This window comes from Chlorocebus sabaeus, chromosome 1 (genome assembly GCF_047675955.1).
Source record: "Chlorocebus sabaeus isolate Y175 chromosome 1, mChlSab1.0.hap1, whole genome shotgun sequence".
NCBI classification, from domain to species: domain Eukaryota; kingdom Metazoa; phylum Chordata; class Mammalia; order Primates; family Cercopithecidae; genus Chlorocebus; species Chlorocebus sabaeus.
In genome coordinates, this window is record NC_132904.1 from 68,629,900 (window position 1) to 68,647,086 (window position 17,187).

General features: G+C 48.3%; 1 protein-coding gene across 1 annotated transcript; it reads left to right on the forward strand.

The window, feature by feature from the left end:
- The first annotated feature begins 9,100 nt into the window (after window positions 1-9,100).
- On the forward strand, window positions 9,101-15,836 carry FOLR1 (folate receptor alpha). The gene is made up of 5 exons (XM_008020015.3): window positions 9,101-9,226; window positions 11,640-11,815; window positions 14,806-14,994; window positions 15,146-15,281; window positions 15,431-15,836. Exons 2-5 carry the CDS (start codon window positions 11,648-11,650, stop codon window positions 15,709-15,711), a joined length of 774 nt encoding a protein of 257 aa, XP_008018206.1. The 5' UTR covers window positions 9,101-9,226; window positions 11,640-11,647; the 3' UTR covers window positions 15,712-15,836.
- Window positions 15,837-17,187: the final 1,351 nt, after the last annotated feature.

Consider the following 17,187-nt stretch of genomic DNA (forward strand, 5'->3'; position numbering starts at 1 on the left):
TGTACATCACATTGACTTCAGTCTACTGCTGATGGGCATTGGAAGGAATGGGGTTCTTTTACGATCTTGACATTGCTGAAAGCCACAGGCCAGTCATTTGGTAGAATACTCCTCCATTTGGGTTTGCCTGTTTCCTCATGATTCATTGAGGTTATGCATTTTGGGCACAAATACCTTACACAGTTACTCCGTGCATCATAACAGGAGGCACGTGGTGTGGGATTTGCCCATTCCTGGTGAGGTTAACTTTGATCTTTTGGTTGAGATTGTATCTGCCAGATTTCTCCACTACACTTTCCCCTTTTTAAGTAATAAATATGTTGTAGGAAGAGACTAGGGACTGTAGATACTCTATTCATCACCACACTTCCACCTACATGTTCCACTGTCTGATGGACCTTTTTTTAAAAAAGTAAAAACAAAACCGAACCATGTCTTACTACATTACAGCTCTTTCACCAACCCTTCAATGCTTTCCAGTGGTATCAACTGTAAAAACTAAACTTCTTCAAATTAGCACAGACCATGCCCCTCCTCTGAGCCCTCAAGCCAAATCTTCCCCACGCCACCCCATAAATGAGCTCCAGTCACACTTCTCATGTTGTGGGTCTTTGCTCCAGCAACTCCTCTGCGTTCCTGAAATGTTTTTCATTAATCCTCTGCAGGCTGACCTGTTGTGGCCACTTAGATGGTAACCTACAATTCCCTCCTAAAATGAGTTCTGAGCACTCAAACTCAAGAAGCCACCCAGCTGATTTCTCACCACACTATTCTGTGCCCTTGTGCGGACTTTTGTCTACTGTGTTTGTTGTCTGCCTTTTCCCTAACAAAACATACTCTCCCCAAAGCAGGGCTGTTTCTGTGTCATTTTAAGCTACATCCCCAGGGTCTGGGTCAGTACCTGGCACCGAGAATGTGCTCAGTAAGTTAAGGAATCGCTGCATCCATTCTGTCAGTCAACAAGTCCTTCTGAGCATCCTGTCCACTGGCCCATGCTGGTCTCAGCTGACAGGAAGGGAACTGAGTTCCTTGCAAGGTCTGGCGGGGACAGACAGTTCTGAGAACCAGTGACTCTTAGAACAAGGAGATGAGGCTTTCACAGAGGGAAGCACAGAGTGTGGTGTTGTTCTGCTGAAGCCCAAAGAGGTCAGGGAAGGCTTCCAAAGGAATAATGTTTGCCAAGCACAAAACAGCACGGGGAATGGCATTCCATGGACAGGTCTCAGCAAGTGCAAAGGCTTAGAGGTAATAGAAGTGCAAGCAGAATTCCAGGGTGGCTGAGATAGGAGTTATGAGGGAGTGGGCAGCAGTTAAGGCCAAAGAAGAAACACTGGATCTGCATTCCCTAGGACGGTGCCCTGTGGGCCCCTCACAAAGCTTCTCTCCTGCAACTGCTAGGTGCAAGAAGTCAGGCTTAGAATCAGACTGAGATCAGTAGTTCCTGCAGCTGGGAAGATGAGTGATGTGAGATTGCATGTGTGATAGGCTGGCACTCAGGGAAGAACTCAGGGTTCTCTCCTCCCCACTCCAAAGCTCTGAGACTGCACAAGTGGTGAGGACTTACCAGAGGAACTGAACTTGATCTCCAACCCGACCTTCCACTTGCTGGTATTATTCTGAAGCCCTCATGGCCCAGGGACCTGGCTCAGAGGGCAGGTCTCACTCCTGCAGTGGAGGGGGCATAAAGTTCAGTTCATGATCAGCCCCCAGGCCAGGGGCAGAGGATGAGAGGGCAGGAGCTCCATCTAGAGGAGCTCCCATGTTCAGGTGTTCCTAGACACCTGCCTGCCCTTCTCCAATCAGCACTGGGGTATAAAGAAGGAAAGAGGCCTGAGGGTTCCAGAGGCCTCTACCTGCTGGGGTCTTCAGAGGACTCAACCCTCTGGGAAATACAAATACAATCCTCAGCCCTCCAAACAACTGAATGGACACCTCTTGCCAAAGAGACCTCAGAAAAACTTTAAAATCTAAGTTTCCTGGCCATGATGATTAGTCACTCATACCTCAGTACACCTGCTTCCTCATGAACTGTTACCAGGCTTCTTTCCCAAGAGCTAAACAGAAACCAGCCTTGGAAAACCAAGAAAAGGAGACTCCTTCACTGATTTCAACTTCAACCAACTGCCAGACTCCTTTCCCTTTCCTGATTTTGACATGACAGCTGATCAGCTTACAAAACATTCCTTGCTGATCAATGACTCTTGACCATGGACGAATTCTGGCTGGTTTACAGAGGCAGCACACAAAGTTCTTTGGGTCCTATGTTTCCCTTTTGACATATAGAGGTGAATTTGACTGCATTTTTTTGGGGAGAGGATGGAGTCTCACTCTGTTTCCCAGGCTGGAGTACAGTGGCATGATCTCCACTCTCTGCAACCTCCACTTCTTGGGTCCAAGCTATTCTCCTGCCTCAGCCTCCCAAGTAGCTGGGACTACAAGTGCCTATGCCTGGCTAATTTTTGTATTTTTAGTAGAGACGGGGTTTCACCATGTTGGCCAGGCTGATCTCGAACTCCTGACCTCAGATAATCCACCCACCTCAGCCTCCTGAAGTGCTGGGATTACAAGCATGAGCCACCGCGCCCGGTATCAACTGCATTTTAATGTCTCCACCCCAAAGGGAATATGGGACGTATGTAACATGTATGTTTGCTTAGTACATATGTGTGCAACTCTCATGAATATTCATAGCTTCTCCTAAAACCTATTAAATGTGTTTGTTTAGCCAACTCTTTTAGCATAAAACCCTGTTCTACCCTCACCCACTTCTCAGCCTGCACATCATAAGAAATAAAGCTCTCCTAGGATCACACCTGTAATCCCAGCACTTTGGGAGGCCAAGGCGGGTGGATCGCTTAAGTCCAGAATTTGAGACCAGCCTGGCCAACATGGTGAAACTCTGTCTCTACTAAATATACAAAAATTAGCAAGGCATAGTGGCAGGCACCTGTAATTCCTGTTACTCAGGAGTCTGAGGCATGAGAATCACTTGAACCCAGGAGGCAGAGGTTGCAGTTAGATCGTGCCACTGCACTCCAGCCTGGACGATAGAGTGAAACTGTGTCTGAAAAGAAAAAAAAGAAAAGAAAGGAAGAAAGCTCTCCTTTCCAAATGTAAAGATCTTGTGATTTTAAGCCAATATAATTGAAGACAAGGGTAGGATTCATGGAGCAGCCCAGGCTCCCCCAAGCGTGCGTGAATGCACTGGTGCCTGGTGGAGCCACTGACAGCACAGTTGTCTCCCTGACAGCTTTGGGGGAAGGTGGGTAAGCTTTCCCTGATCTAAGATCTCCTGGTTTTAGGTTGAGATTTCGGAGACTTCATTTTTTTCTCTGATCCCCCCATCAGGACCCTGCAAGGGCTGTTTTTGTTGTCCCAGGTTTCTAGTTGGGGAGGTTGGGGGCAGTTCAGCCTGACTCGTCTGGCCCATCAGGTTTGGTGGGGATGCTTGCCCTCTAGTGGCACTTGCAGGGACGTCTTTAAGTAAATGATGTTATGGGGAACCTAGGTTCTACGGGGACAGACAGTCCAGCTGCCATCAGGAACTAACATGTTTCTGAATTATGAGAAAAAGTCTTGTGAATATTTGGGATCCTAGAAAAGCTAACCTGGAACGATGTAAAGCTCTATATGCCAAAATGGAGATCTTTTGACAGAACGTTTGACATGCCTAAATTAGTTTATTAGCATGCACAATGAGAACAGAGAGAGTTCTAGACCTCTGAGAAGCAATGGAGGCCCTTTGTGTGTGTGTGTCAGGGTCTCACTCTGTCACAGGGACTGGAGTGGAGTGCACAATCATGGCTCACTGCAGCCTTGACCTCCTGGGCTCAAGCCATCCTCCCACCTTTGCCTCCCAAGTAGCTGGGACTACAGGCATGCACCGCCACACTCCGTTAATTTATTTTCAATTTTTAATTTTTTTGTAGAAACAGGGTTTTACCATGTTGCTCAGGCTGGTCTCAAATTCCTGGACTCAAGGAATCCTCTCATGGGAATCCATTTTTAAGTGGTGTTATGAGAGCTCTAAACACAGTCAGGAATCTCAGATAACCTCCTTAAATGAGATGAATTCAAAACTTGACCAGCATATTCAAACCTATCTGCCACTATTGGACAGGTAGCTGGAGACACTGCACAAAGCCTTACAGCCCAACAAAGTCTCTCAATTCCCTGGTTCAAGTAGTAATAGATAATTTAATTGCTTTAGATTTTCTCTTAGCCAAACAAGGAAGAGTCTGTGTGGTGGTCTCTAAGATCTGTGGCACTTACATCAACATTTCAGGTGAAGTAGAAACTATATAGGGCTGGGCCCAGTGGCTCATGCCTGTAGTCCCAGCACTTTTGGAGGCTGAGGCCGGAGGATCGCTTGAGCTCAGGAGTTTGAGACCAGCCTGAACAACATGGGGAAACTCTGTCTCTATAAAAAGTACAAAAATTAACAGGACATGGTAGCACATGCCTGTAGTCTCAGCTACTTGGGAGGCTGAGGCAGGAGGATTGCTTGAGCCTGGGAGGCAGAGGTTGCAGTGATCAGAGATCATGCCATTTCACTTCAGCCTGGGAAACAGAGCAAGACTCTGTCTCAAAAAAGAAAAAGAAAAAAGAAAGCTGGGCCTGGTGGCACACCCTGTAATCCCAGCTGTTCAGGAGGCTGAGGCACGATAACTGCTTGAGCCTAGGAGGGGGAGGTTGCAGAGAGTTGAGATCACGCCACTGTATTCCATGCTGGGTGCCAGAGTAAGACTGTCTTGAAATAAAGAAAAGAAATTCATACAGAAAGAATTTTCAGCCGGGCATGGTGGCTCAAGCCTGTAACCCCAGCACTTTGGGAGGCCAAGGGGGGCAGACCACCAGTCAGGAGTTCAAGACAAGCCTGGCCAACATGGTGAAACTTTGTCTCCACTAAAAATACAAAAATTAGCCAGGTATGGTGGCACATGCCTGTAATCCCAGCTACTCAGGAGACTGAGGCAGGAGAATCACTTGAACCCGGAGGCGGAGGTTGCAGTGAGCTGAGATTGTGTCACTGCACTCCAGCCTGGGTGATAGAGCGAGACTCCATCTCAAAAAGAAAAAAGAAATAAAGAAAGAAAAAATTTCCACACAAGCTAAATGGTTACAAGAGGTATGAACTACTGATCCTATCAACTACCTATTTAGTTGGCTTTCTACCAAACTGGGAAGTTCCTTTCAAGATGCCATTCAAGTCCTTGTTATAGTCATAGTCTCCATCAACCTTTTCTTCTTTACATTTAAATTACCTATAATATGTATAACCAACTGCTGTAAGTCTGCCGCTAAAACCAGAATTATGCTGGCTCAATGCATAGAACTTATAGACAAGTTAAATTGGTAGCCCTACCTTTTGGCCCTTATGTTGCTTGATAGACCTTAGGGGTTGATGAGTGCCTGCCCACCTCTATTCCTGTCTGGTCAAGATGTTCAATTGGCTATAAGTCTCTTGGCCACAAGGGTTCCACCAAGGGACTGGGTGGACCTGGAGCAGGTAGCCCCACCATCCCAGCAACGACATGGTACAAATTTGGCTATTGATGCTGCCTGTGGCAGATCTCAGCTAAAAGCAGGAAATGTGGAATAAAAAGAAAATCCACCAGGTGTGGTGGCTCACACCTGTAGTCCCAACACTTTGGGAGGCCAAGGCAGGTGGATCACCTGAGGTCAGGAGTTCAAGACCAGGTTTGTTAACATGGTGAAACCGTGTCTTTTCTAAATTTACAAAAATTAGCCAGGCGTGGTGTGGGCACCTGTAATCCCAGCTATTCAGGAGGCTGAGCCAGGAGAATCGCTGGAACCCAGGAGGCAGAGGTTGAAGTGAGCCGAGATTGCGCCACTGCACTCCAGCCTGGGTGAGACAGCGAGATTCCATCTCAAAAAAAAAAAAAAAAAAGAAAGAAAAGAAAAGAAAATCCAAAGCCCCCTCAACTGACTGAACAAACCCCTCTTGGCCAAGGATACCCCACAAAAACTTCAAAATCTAAGTTTCTTGGTTATGATAAGACAGGAGGCTGGTCACACCCCAGTACACACCCTTACTGTTACTAGCCTTTTTTCCTAAGAGTTAAGCAGAAACCAGTCCTGGAAAACAGATGGAAGAATCCTGCTGATTTCAACTTCAACCACCTGATGCTGTGGGCAGATGTCCCTCTTATTTTCGTGTGTGTTTTTTTTTTTTTTTTTTGGAGACATGGTCTCTTTTTTTGAGACAGGCTCTGTCACCCAGGCTAGAGTGCAATGGCATGATCTCGGCTCACTACAGCCTCTGCCTCCTGGGTTCAAGTGATCTTCCCGCCTCAGTCTCCCGAGTTGCTGGGACTACAGGCACACATACCACCATGCCTAGCTAACTTCTGTATTTTTTTTGTAGAGATGGAGTTTTGCTGTGTTGCCCAGCCTGGTTGCAAACTCCTGGGCTCAAAGGATCCACCTGCCTTGGCCTCCCAAAGTGCTGGGATTACAGGCATGAGCCACTGGGCGTGGCCTCTTTTTGTGATTTTGATATGACAGCAGACCAGCTCACAAAGCATTCCTTCCTGATCAATTCCTATTAACCATGGGCTGGCTCTGGCCAATTTACAGAGGCTGCACACAAAGTGCCTTTGTGTTCTATGTTTCGCCTTTTGATGTGTACAGCCTAAGTTTGCATTTTAATGTTAAGTCTTGGCTGGGCATGATGGCTCACACCTATAATCCTAGCACTTTGGGAGGCCAAGGTGGGAGGATTGCTCGAGCCTAGGAGTTCAAGACCAGCCTGGGCAATATAGTGAGACCCTGTCTCTCTTTTTCTTTTCTTTTTTTTTTTTTTGGGTGGGGGGAATGGAGTCTTGCTCTGTTGCCCAGGCTGGAGTGCAGTGGTGTGATCTTGGCTCACTGCAACCTCTGCCTCCCAGGTTCAAGCAATTCTCCTGCCTCAGCTCCCAGTAGTAGCTGGGATTACAGGTGTGCCCCACCATACCCAGCTAATTTTTGTATTTTTAGTAGAGATGGGGTTTCACCATGTTGGCCAGGCTGGTTTCGAACTCCTGACCTCAGGTGATCTGCCCATCTCAGTCTTCCAAAGTGCTGGGATTACAGGCATAAGCCACTGCACCTGGTCTTCTGTCTCTATTTTTAAATAAAAATATAAATAGATCGGTGCCGTGGTTCACACCTATAATCCCAGCACTTTGGGAGGCCAAGGTGGGCAGATAACTTGAGGCCAGGATTTTGAGACAAGCCTGGCCAACACAGTGAAACCTTGTCTCTACTAAGAAATAATATAAAAAAATAGCTAGGTGTAGTAGTGCACACCTATAATCCCAGCCACTCTGGAGGCTGTGGCAGGAGAATCACTTGAACCCATGAGGTGGAGGTTGCGGTGAGCCAAGATCATGACACTGCACTCCAGCCTAGGTGATAGAGCGAGACTCTGTCCAAAAAAAAAACAGCTGGGCGCCGTGGCTCACGCTTGTCATCCCAGCACTTTGGGAGGCTGAGGCAGGCAGATCACTTGAGGTCAGGAGTTTGAGACCAGTCTAGCCAACATGGTGAAACCCCATCTCTATTAAAAATACAAAAATTAGCCGGGCGTGGTGTCAGGCACCTGTAATTCCAACTACTCGGGAGGCTGAGGCAGGAGAATCTCCTGAACCTGGCAGGTGGAGGTTGCAGCGAGCTGAGATCATGCCATTGCACTCCAGCTTGGGCAACAGAGAAAGTCTTCGTCTCAAAAATAAATAAATAAATGAAAATAAAAATGAAAAAATAAAAAATTAATGTTAAGTCTCAACCCCAAAGTGAACACAGGATGTATGTAACATGTATGTTTGCTTAGTACACACGCATGTGACTCCCTTTCATGGACATTCATAGCTTCTCCTGTAAACCATTAATATGTATGCTAGCCAACCTATTTTACATAAAACTCCTGTCCCACCCTTCCTCCCTCAAATTGCCTGCTTTTGGTCTCAGCCAAAGATTCCACTTCCCAGCCTGCATATTGCAACCCAACATAAGAAATAATATTGTTTCCAAATATATAGATCTGGTGATTTTAAGTTGACACTTCCCAGGTTGTCACAAGATTCAGGTATGGCTCACACCCTATGGTTGCAGGGCACAAGCTAGGATCTTCTGGGAACTGATCTCTTTGAAGGCCCTAGAAGGCCTCCCTTCTTAGTTGATTTTCCTCCAGAAATCCAACTGCCTTCTCAGGCTCCCCTGCCTCCTCCTCGGTCCTGACCTGTGGCATTGCCCAGGTTACTGGGTCCCCATCTTCCCTGCACTTACTGCCACTCATAGGCTGATGGTTCCCACACCTGCATCCAACCTGGACTCCTCCCCTGAGCTTCCCCTCTGCAACCACTTCCCCCTGGGCCAAGGGCACACAGGCACCTTGACAAAACAGTGTTCTGTGTTTCTTCCTGCCCAAACCTACCCCTCCCTCTCCTTTTTCCCATCTGTGGTACCACCATGGGCTCAGAGAATAAAAAAATGAAGGCTTTTGTCATTGACTGGGGTGGGGATGGAGGAAAGAGTTATCCCAGAATCATAGGTGCTGTAGAAAGGATACTTGAGTTGCTGGGAGAGGGGGTCTGTGAGTTGGCGATGGAAGGAGAGCTTGGCCCTTCAAACAGCTGAAGATCTGATCAAAAGATTCAGAACATCTGTGATTTTGTGACCGGCAATGAGTGACACTTGGGCTCATGGGGTTGGGGAAGTTGGGAGATTTGGTGGCTCTACAATTTATGGCCTTTTGAGATCCTTGCTCTCTATAGCTGTCTGGGAGGTTGGAAGCCTGGGCTCTAGTCCTTGCCCTGATCCTCCGGATCTCATTTTCCTCATCTATGTAACAGGACAGAGGGGTTGGAAACTGATGAGATTAGCTCAAAGGATCCTGGCAGCTCAGGTTGCAAGATTTTTTTCAGACCTGAGCATTTGGGAAAAAATGGGGTAGGTGGAGCTTAGGGACTAGCCTTAGGCCTGTACTGTTAATTCACCCCCTCCCACTTCCCCATGGAGGCTTGGTTGGTGGTCACAAGCAATAATTAACTGCTGAGTGGCCTTCGCCCAATCCCAGGCTCCACTCCTGGGCTCCATTCCCACTCCCTGCCCCACTGCCCGTCTCCTAGGCCACTAAACCACAGCTGTCCCCTGGAATAAGGCAAGGGGGAGTGCAGAGCAGAGCAGAAGCCTGAGCCAGACCAAGAGCCACCTCCTCTCCCAGGTATGACACTCCCCATCCCCCTTCAGAGGCCACACACCCTATGGTACTCCCAGCATGTGTTAAGGATTTGCTGAACTGGAAGGGCCCTCTGTTTGCCTGAAGCCCAGAGAATCTTGAAGTGGAGACTGAGGCCCAGACCAGAGTGTGGCCTGCTCAAGCTTAAATGACAAGTTAGTGTTCATCTCCCTGAACTAGTACCTGGGCTCTAGCCCTTCAGTCCAGCACTGAGTTCTCAGCTCTTCTAGTCTGGGGCCCCAAGGTTGGGGGTGGGGGTCATGATTGTTGGTGGGGAGGGGTCACAGCTGGACCAAGACCTGAAGGTGAAACTAGGAAGGTGGGAAGGGGGCTTGCGGAGTGATGCTGGTCAAAAGGACAGGAAGAGAGCCTGGCTTCAGAAGCAGCCACGGCAAGAGAGACTACTGACTGAACAGGTGGGCTCCACTGAGGGCTGGGGAAAGGATTTTCTCAGCCCCCATCCCCAGCACTGCATATTGGCTGCACCTATGAGAGCCTCGGCACTGTGAAGGTGCAGGGAGCAAAGGCCAAAAGAGCTCTGGCTTGAACTTGGGTGGTCCCTGCTGTGTGACTTGGGGCATGGCCCTTATCTGTGCTCAAATGCTTCTGCAAAGATTAAACTGGCTATCCTTTGTTGATTTCCCCTTCTTACATTTAATCCTTGCAGGAGAAAGCTAAGCCTCAAGATAGTTTGCTTCTCTTTTCCCCAAGGCCAAGGAGAAGGTGGAGCGAGGGCTGGGGTCAGGACAGGCTGAACGGGAACCCTGTGCTCTAAACAGTTAGGGTTTGTTTCCCAGGAGCTAAACCCAAAGGATCACCTGGTACTCCCTGAGAGTACAGATTTCTCTGGCGTGGCCTTCAAGGTTAGTGAGTGAGTGGGTACACAGAGGCATGACTGGATCCTGGAATGAATGAATCAACCATGAGAGAATGAATGAACACTGGAATCAATAGAGTAGCAGAATAATGGATTGTGGAGCAGGAAGGAGAGCTGCTGGGTGGGAATTCAATTCCAGGCCTATCTGAACCCTGCTGTGCAGTCAGCCTGGAGACAGCCCAGCTCAGGCACTGCCTAGACCCCTGTCAAGGAGGCCCTGTCAAGAGGAGAGGAGGGGCAGCACGGGGGCAAGGCAAGCCTGTGAGCGGGAAAGCATGTCCACTTTAGCGACTGGTATGTGGAAGATGAGTTAGAGGAGACAGATGGAGAGAAGTCATAGGAAATAAATTCCGAGCATTTTAGGGGGACCCAGACACCTGGTGACTAGTGGAGTGAAGGAAACAGTCACCTCCCAAAATTCAGTGTCTGAGGTCAAAGGATTGAAGTTCTGTGATGACCAAGGAGAGGCCAGCTCTGTGGTAGGGGGCACAGGAGCTCCCCAAGGCCCCAGGGCTGTCTAGCTGGCTGCCCCCTGCCAGCCCCTGTGCCCTGTGACCCCCGTCCTGCCCTGCCCCGCCCCAAGATCCCATGGTTTCCAGGAGGGGCCTACTAAACTAGCTTGAGTGATGAGGCTAGAAAGGGCTGGGACGAAGGTTTAAAAAGCAACTATGAAAAACCACACTGCAGCCCCCCAGCTAAAACATTTTAATAAACTTTTTGTTTTGTTTTGTTTTTTGAGATAGAGTCTCGCTCTGTCACCCAAGCTGGAGTGCAATGGCACAATCTTGGCTCACTGTAACCTCCACTTCTTGGATTCAAGTGATTCTCCTCCCTCAGCCTCCTGAGTAGCTGGGACTACAGGCACATGACACTGCACCCAGCTCATTTGGTATTTTTAGTAGAGATGGGGTTTCACTATGTTGGCCAGGCTGGTCTCAAACTCCTGACCTCAGGTGATCCACCCACCTCAGCCTTCCAAAGTGGTGGGATTACAGGCGTGAGCCACCACGCCCAGCCCATTTTTGTAAACTTTTACAATGAAGTAATTTGGTGTCAAAATCTGACCTGAAAATTAATGTGAGCTTATGTATAGTTTTAATTTATCCCACCAGTGTAACTGTTTCACCCCAGAACATACACTTGATTATTGGGTATATGAAAATTATATTATATTTGAATCACCTTTGATGAAATCCTAAAAAATTTTAACTCTGAAACATTTGAATGAGGCATTGTGGACCTATGATAAACTCCTGGCTATTTCTGCATTTTGCCCAAATCCATCCTTGAATTATATCACTTGAACCTCGTGATCACCTGGAGAAGGCAATGAGGCTCAAGCCAGGGAAGTGTGGTGTCTAATCCCACCTCTCACTGGATCTGGGAAAACTGAGGGGGATGGGGGCAGGGCTCTATCTGCCCCAGGCTTCAGTCCAGGCCCCACCCTCCTGGAGCCCTGCGAACAATTTAAGGCCCCACCTCCGCATTCCTTGGTGCCACTGACCACAGCTCTTCCTTCAGGGACAGACATGGCTCAGCGGATGACAACACAGCTGCTGCTCCTTCTAGCGTGGGTGGCTGTAGTAGGGGAGGCTCAGACAAGGACCGCACAGGCCAGGACTGAGCTTCTCAATGTCTGCATGAACGCCAAGCACCACAAGGAAAAGCCAGGCCCGGAGGACAAGTTGCATGAGCAGGTGGGCCAGGGGGTGATCTGGGGTGGTGAGGAACTGGCTCAGGAAGAGGAAACCAGGACATGGAAATGTCAAACTCCATTCACTGGTGAAGTGAAGGCAGACAGACCCACAGGAGGAGCCCTTCAGTTTGCATTAATATGGGTGACTATTTCACAGACACTGTGTGCCAAATGTCGGTACAATGCCAACAGTTCACCTTCTTGATTGTTGAGTTTCCGCATGACATAGATAAGGAAGCAGGCCCAGAGGAGAGCCTGGGAAATGAAGTTGGAGTGACTCATCCTGGGGTTGCTTGATTTAGGGATTTAGACTTTGAATGATTCCTCTAAAGATCCGAGGGAAGAAACCGCATACTGTGCATAGTGGCCTCTTTTCTGCCAGCCCTAAACAGCTCAAGAAGGGAGAGTGTCTCACATTATGAGGCTGGGTGCGAAGCATTCTTTTTTTTTTTTTTTTTTTTTTCCTGAGACGAGGTCTCCATATGTTGCCCAGGCTGGTCTCAAACTCCTGGACTCAAGTGATCCTCCCACCTCGGCCTCCCAAAGTGTGGGATTACAGAAATGAGCCATACCCCTCCTGAAGCATCTTGGTTCACACATCTGGCAAAACTTTGGGCTGTGTCTCTCAACCACATTGGATCTGAGTTCTCCCTATAACATTTATTTTGCTACCACCCGTTTAATATCCTGAACATGATGATATAACTAAAGAAAAAGCAGAGGAAAAGTAATTTGTAGTCCGGTGTTATGGCTCACGCCTGTAATCCCAACACTGTGGGAGACCGAGGTGGGCAGATCACTTGAGATCAGGAGTTCTAGACTAGCCTGGGCAAGATGGCAAAACCCCATCTCTACTAAAAAAACACAAAAAATTAGTCAGGTGTGGTGGCACCTGTAGTCCCAGCTACTCAGGAGGCTGAGGTGGGAGGGTCAACTGAGCCCAGGAGGCAGAGATTGCAGATCGTGCCACTGCACTCCAGCCTGGGCAACAGAGTGAGACTCTGTCAAAAGAAAGAAAGAATGAAAAAAAGAAAAAAAGAAAAAGAAAGGAAAGGAATGAAAGGAAAGAAAAGGAAAGAAAGAAAGAAAAGAAAGAAAGAAAGGAAAGAAAGAAAGAAAGAAAGAAAGAAAGAAAGAAAGAAAGAAAGAAAGAAAGAAAGAAAAGAAAGAAAGACGAAAGGGAGGGAGGAAAGAGAGAGAAACTTGTAGTATGCATTTCTTTTTTTTTTTTTTCTTTTTTTTTTTTTTTTTTTTTTTGAGGCAGAGTCTTCACTCTGTCGCCCAGGCTGGAGTGCAGTGGCACCATCTCGGCTCACTGCAAGCTCCGCTCCCGGGTTCGTGCCATTCTCCTGCCTCAGCCTCCCGAGTAGCTGGGACTACAGGCGCCCGCCACCGTGCCCGGCTAATTTTTTGTATTTTAATAGAGACGGGGTTTCACCGTGTTAGCCAGGATGGTCTCGATCTCCTGACCTCGTGATCCGCCCGCCTCGGCCTCCCAAAGTGCAGGGATTACAAGCGTGAGCCACCGGCGCCCGGCTTTTTTTTCTTGAGATGGAGTTTTGCCCTTGTTGCCTAGGGTGGAGTGCAGTGATGCAATCTCAGCTCACTGCAACCTCCAACTCCCAGGTTCAAGTGATTCTCCTGCCTCAGTCTCCTGAGTAGGCACACACCACCACATCCAGCTAATTTTCTGTTTGTTTGTATTTTTAGTAGAGATGGGGGTTTTACTATGTTGGCCAGGCTGGTCTCGAACTCCTCACCTCATGATCCGCCCTTCTTGGCCTCCTAAAGTGCTGGGATTATAGGTGCGAGCCACCATACCCGGCCTTAAGTGCACATTTTATTTATTTATTTTTTATTTTTTTAATTTTTTGACATGGAGTCTTGCTCTGTCGCCCAGGCTGGAGTGCAGTGGCACAATCTCAGTTCATTGCAACATCCGCCTCCCGGGTTCAAGCAATTCTCCTGCCTCAGCCTCCAGAGTACCTGGGACTACAGGTGCCTGCCACCAGGCCTAGCTAATTTTTGTATTTTTAGTAGAAATGGGGTTTTGCCATGTTGGCTAGGCTGTGGTCTCCATTCTTGACCTCAAATGATCTGCCCACCTCCACCTCCCAAAGTGTTGGGATTACGGGCGTGAGCCACTGTACCCAGCCCACATTTTAATATTTAGCTCATCAGCCTTAAGTAACGAGATTCAGAAAGCTTGAGGATAGCCACACAGGAGCATAGATTCCACTCATCCTGAATTTCACAGCCATCACAAGTTAGTTTTTAAGGAAAAATAGTAGTTCCTAAGTTGTTTCTCAATAATTTATAATAAAAATAACATCCGCAATTGATTGGCTTTACATTGTTTTTTATATCACAAATTTTGGGAACAGATAATGGGTGAGGCAGCTAGTCAGGGACAAAACACCTCCTGAGTAGCTGGGATTACAGGTGTCCGCCACCACACTTGGCGAATTTTTGTATTTTTAGTAGAGACGGGGTTTCACCATGTTGGCCAGGCTGGTTTCAAACTCCTGATCTCAGGTGATCCACCTGCCTTGGCCTCCCAAAATGCTGTGATTACACGAGTGAGCCACTGCACCTAGCCAGGGGTTACAATTTAAATTGCTTTTTTACCGCACTATTACACTGCAAGTCCCCATCCTTCTCCCTTGCTTAACTGTTGTCCAAAGCAATAATTAGGTGATGTGTTCATTGTTGTAACTCCAGTTTCTACAAAAGTACCTGGGTGAGAGTAAGTAGGATCTCAATAAAGGTTGAATTAACAAATTTCGTAATGACTGCAACTCCAACAGGAGCTCCCTTCTGGGCTCCCACAGTCTCTGACGGCCCTCTCCCCTAAAGAGGTCCCAACAGCAAGTATTTTCCTGGGTGACTTCCAGTGGGCTGGGGAATGAAGGACTAAGAGGGGAGACACTGCATGTGGAATATTCTGGCTGTTCTGGCTGTGGACCGAGTCCTGTGTCTTCCCCCATCCAGTGTCGTCCCTGGAAGAAGAATGCCTGCTGTTCTACCAACACCAGCCAGGAAGCCCATAAGGATGTTTCCTACCTATATAGATTCAACTGGAACCACTGTGGAGAGATGGCACCTGCCTGCAAACGGCATTTCATCCAGGACACCTGCCTCTACGAGTGCTCCCCCAACTTGGGGCCCTGGATCCAGCAGGTATGCATGGCTTCCTGTAGGTACAAGACCTAGGGAAGAGCTGAACTTTCCAGGCATCTCTGCAGGCTGTGATCCCAGCTCCAGTTCTATTCAGGGCTGGGTTGCTGGGATTCTTGAACCTGAGCCCTTCTTTTGTAACAAAATCTCCCAGGTGGATCAGAGCTGGCGCAAAGAGCGGGTGCTGAACGTGCCCCTGTGCAAAGAGGACTGTGAGCAATGGTGGGAAGACTGTCGCACCTCCTACACCTGCAAGAGCAACTGGCACAAAGGCTGGAACTGGACCTCAGGTGAGGGCTGGGGTGGGCAGGAACGGAGGGATTTGGAAATGGAGGTATGTGGGTGTGGAACAGGGATGTGACAATTTGGGGTTGTAGGGCTGGCAGACCCCAAGATAGTTCTGGGTCCAGTGGCCAAAGGTCTTCCTTCTTCTCTACAGGGTTTAACAAGTGCCCAGTGGGAGCTGCCTGCCAACCTTTCCATTTCTACTTCCCCACACCCACTGTTCTGTGCAATGAAATCTGGACTTACTCCTACAAGGTCAGCAACTACAGCCGAGGGAGTGGCCGCTGCATCCAGATGTGGTTCGACCCAGCCCAGGGCAACCCCAATGAGGAGGTGGCGAGGTTCTATGCTGCAGCCATGAGTGGGGCTGGGCCCTGGGCGGCCTGGCCTCTCCTACTTAGCCTGGCCCTGACGCTGCTCTGGCTGCTAAGCTGACCTCCTTTTACCTTCGGATACCTGGAAATCTCTGCCCTGTTTAGCCTCATAGCTCCCAGCTATTTGGTTCCTGCTCCATGGTTGAGCCTCTGACAGCCACTTTGAATAAACCGGACACCGCACATGTGTCTTGAGAATTATTTGGGTATGAATGGGAACGTGACTGTTTTGTTTTCCAATTCCCGTTGATAGAAACCAGTGAGACTGGGCCAATTCCTAGCTCTGACAGTTGCTATGAACTAACCTGATACTTAACTATTCTTCTAACTTAGGAGACATTCGTAGCTCTCAATTTCATTTTTCACTATAGCTCCAATCTAGAGCCAAGCCCAGGAATTTTTGTTTGTTTTGAGACAGGGTCTCACTCTGTCACCAGTCTGGAGTGCAGTGGCATAATCTTGATTCACTGCAACATCTGCCTCCTGGGCTTAAGCAATCCTGCCACCTCAGCCTCTCAACTTGAGACCACAAGCATGTGCCACCACACCTGGGTGGTTTTTTTTTTTTTTTTGAGATGGAGTTTCGCTCTTGTTGCCCAGGCTGGAGTGCAATGGCATGATCTCAGCCCATGGCAACCTCTGCCTCCCAAGTTCAAGTGATTCTCCTGCCTCAGCCTCCCAAGTAGCTGGGATTATAGGCATGCGCCACCATGCCCGGCTAATTTTGTACTGTTACTAGAGACAGGTTTTCTCCATGTTGGTCAGGCTAGTCTTGAACTCCCGACCTTAGGTGATCTGCCTGCCTCGGCCTCCCAAAGTGCTGGGATTACAGGCGTGAGCCACTGCGCCTGGCCCCACCTGGCTAATTTTTACATTTTTTTTGTAAAGAGGAGATCTTGTTATGTTGTCCAGGCTGGTCTCAAACTCCTGGCCTGAAGCAAACCTTTCATCTCAGACTTCAAAAGTACTGGGATTACAAACATGAGCCACCATGCCCAGCACAATCTCAGCTCACTGCAACCAATTCTACCTCAGCCTCCTGAGTACCTGGGACTATAGGTGTGGGCCACTATGCCTGGCTAATTTTTCTATTTTTATTAGAGATGGGGTTTCGCCATGTTGGCCAGGCTGGTCTGGAACTGCTAACCTCAGGTGAACCACCCACCTTGGCCTCCCAAAGTGCTGGGATTACAAGTGTGAGACACCATGCCCAGCCTAGCTCAGGATTTTATCATTTAAACTGAACGTAAGTCTCCCAGGGTTGATTCCTGTGCTGTGCTCAGCTCTCCAAAAGAAGAGATGGGAAGGCTGTAGCCAGCATGTTTTGGATGGGTTGCTGGGAAGAAGGTAAGGGTGGCAGCAAGAGCCATACAGCACTAACAGCTAATACCCACAAAGCATTATCTGCTAGGCACTATCCTACCTAAATTGTTTATATCGATGATATGTAGATACTACTGTCTGCATTTTCCATATGTAGAAACAGACACATAAATTAAAGAACATTGCCTGACCAGGCGCGGTGGCTCACACTTAT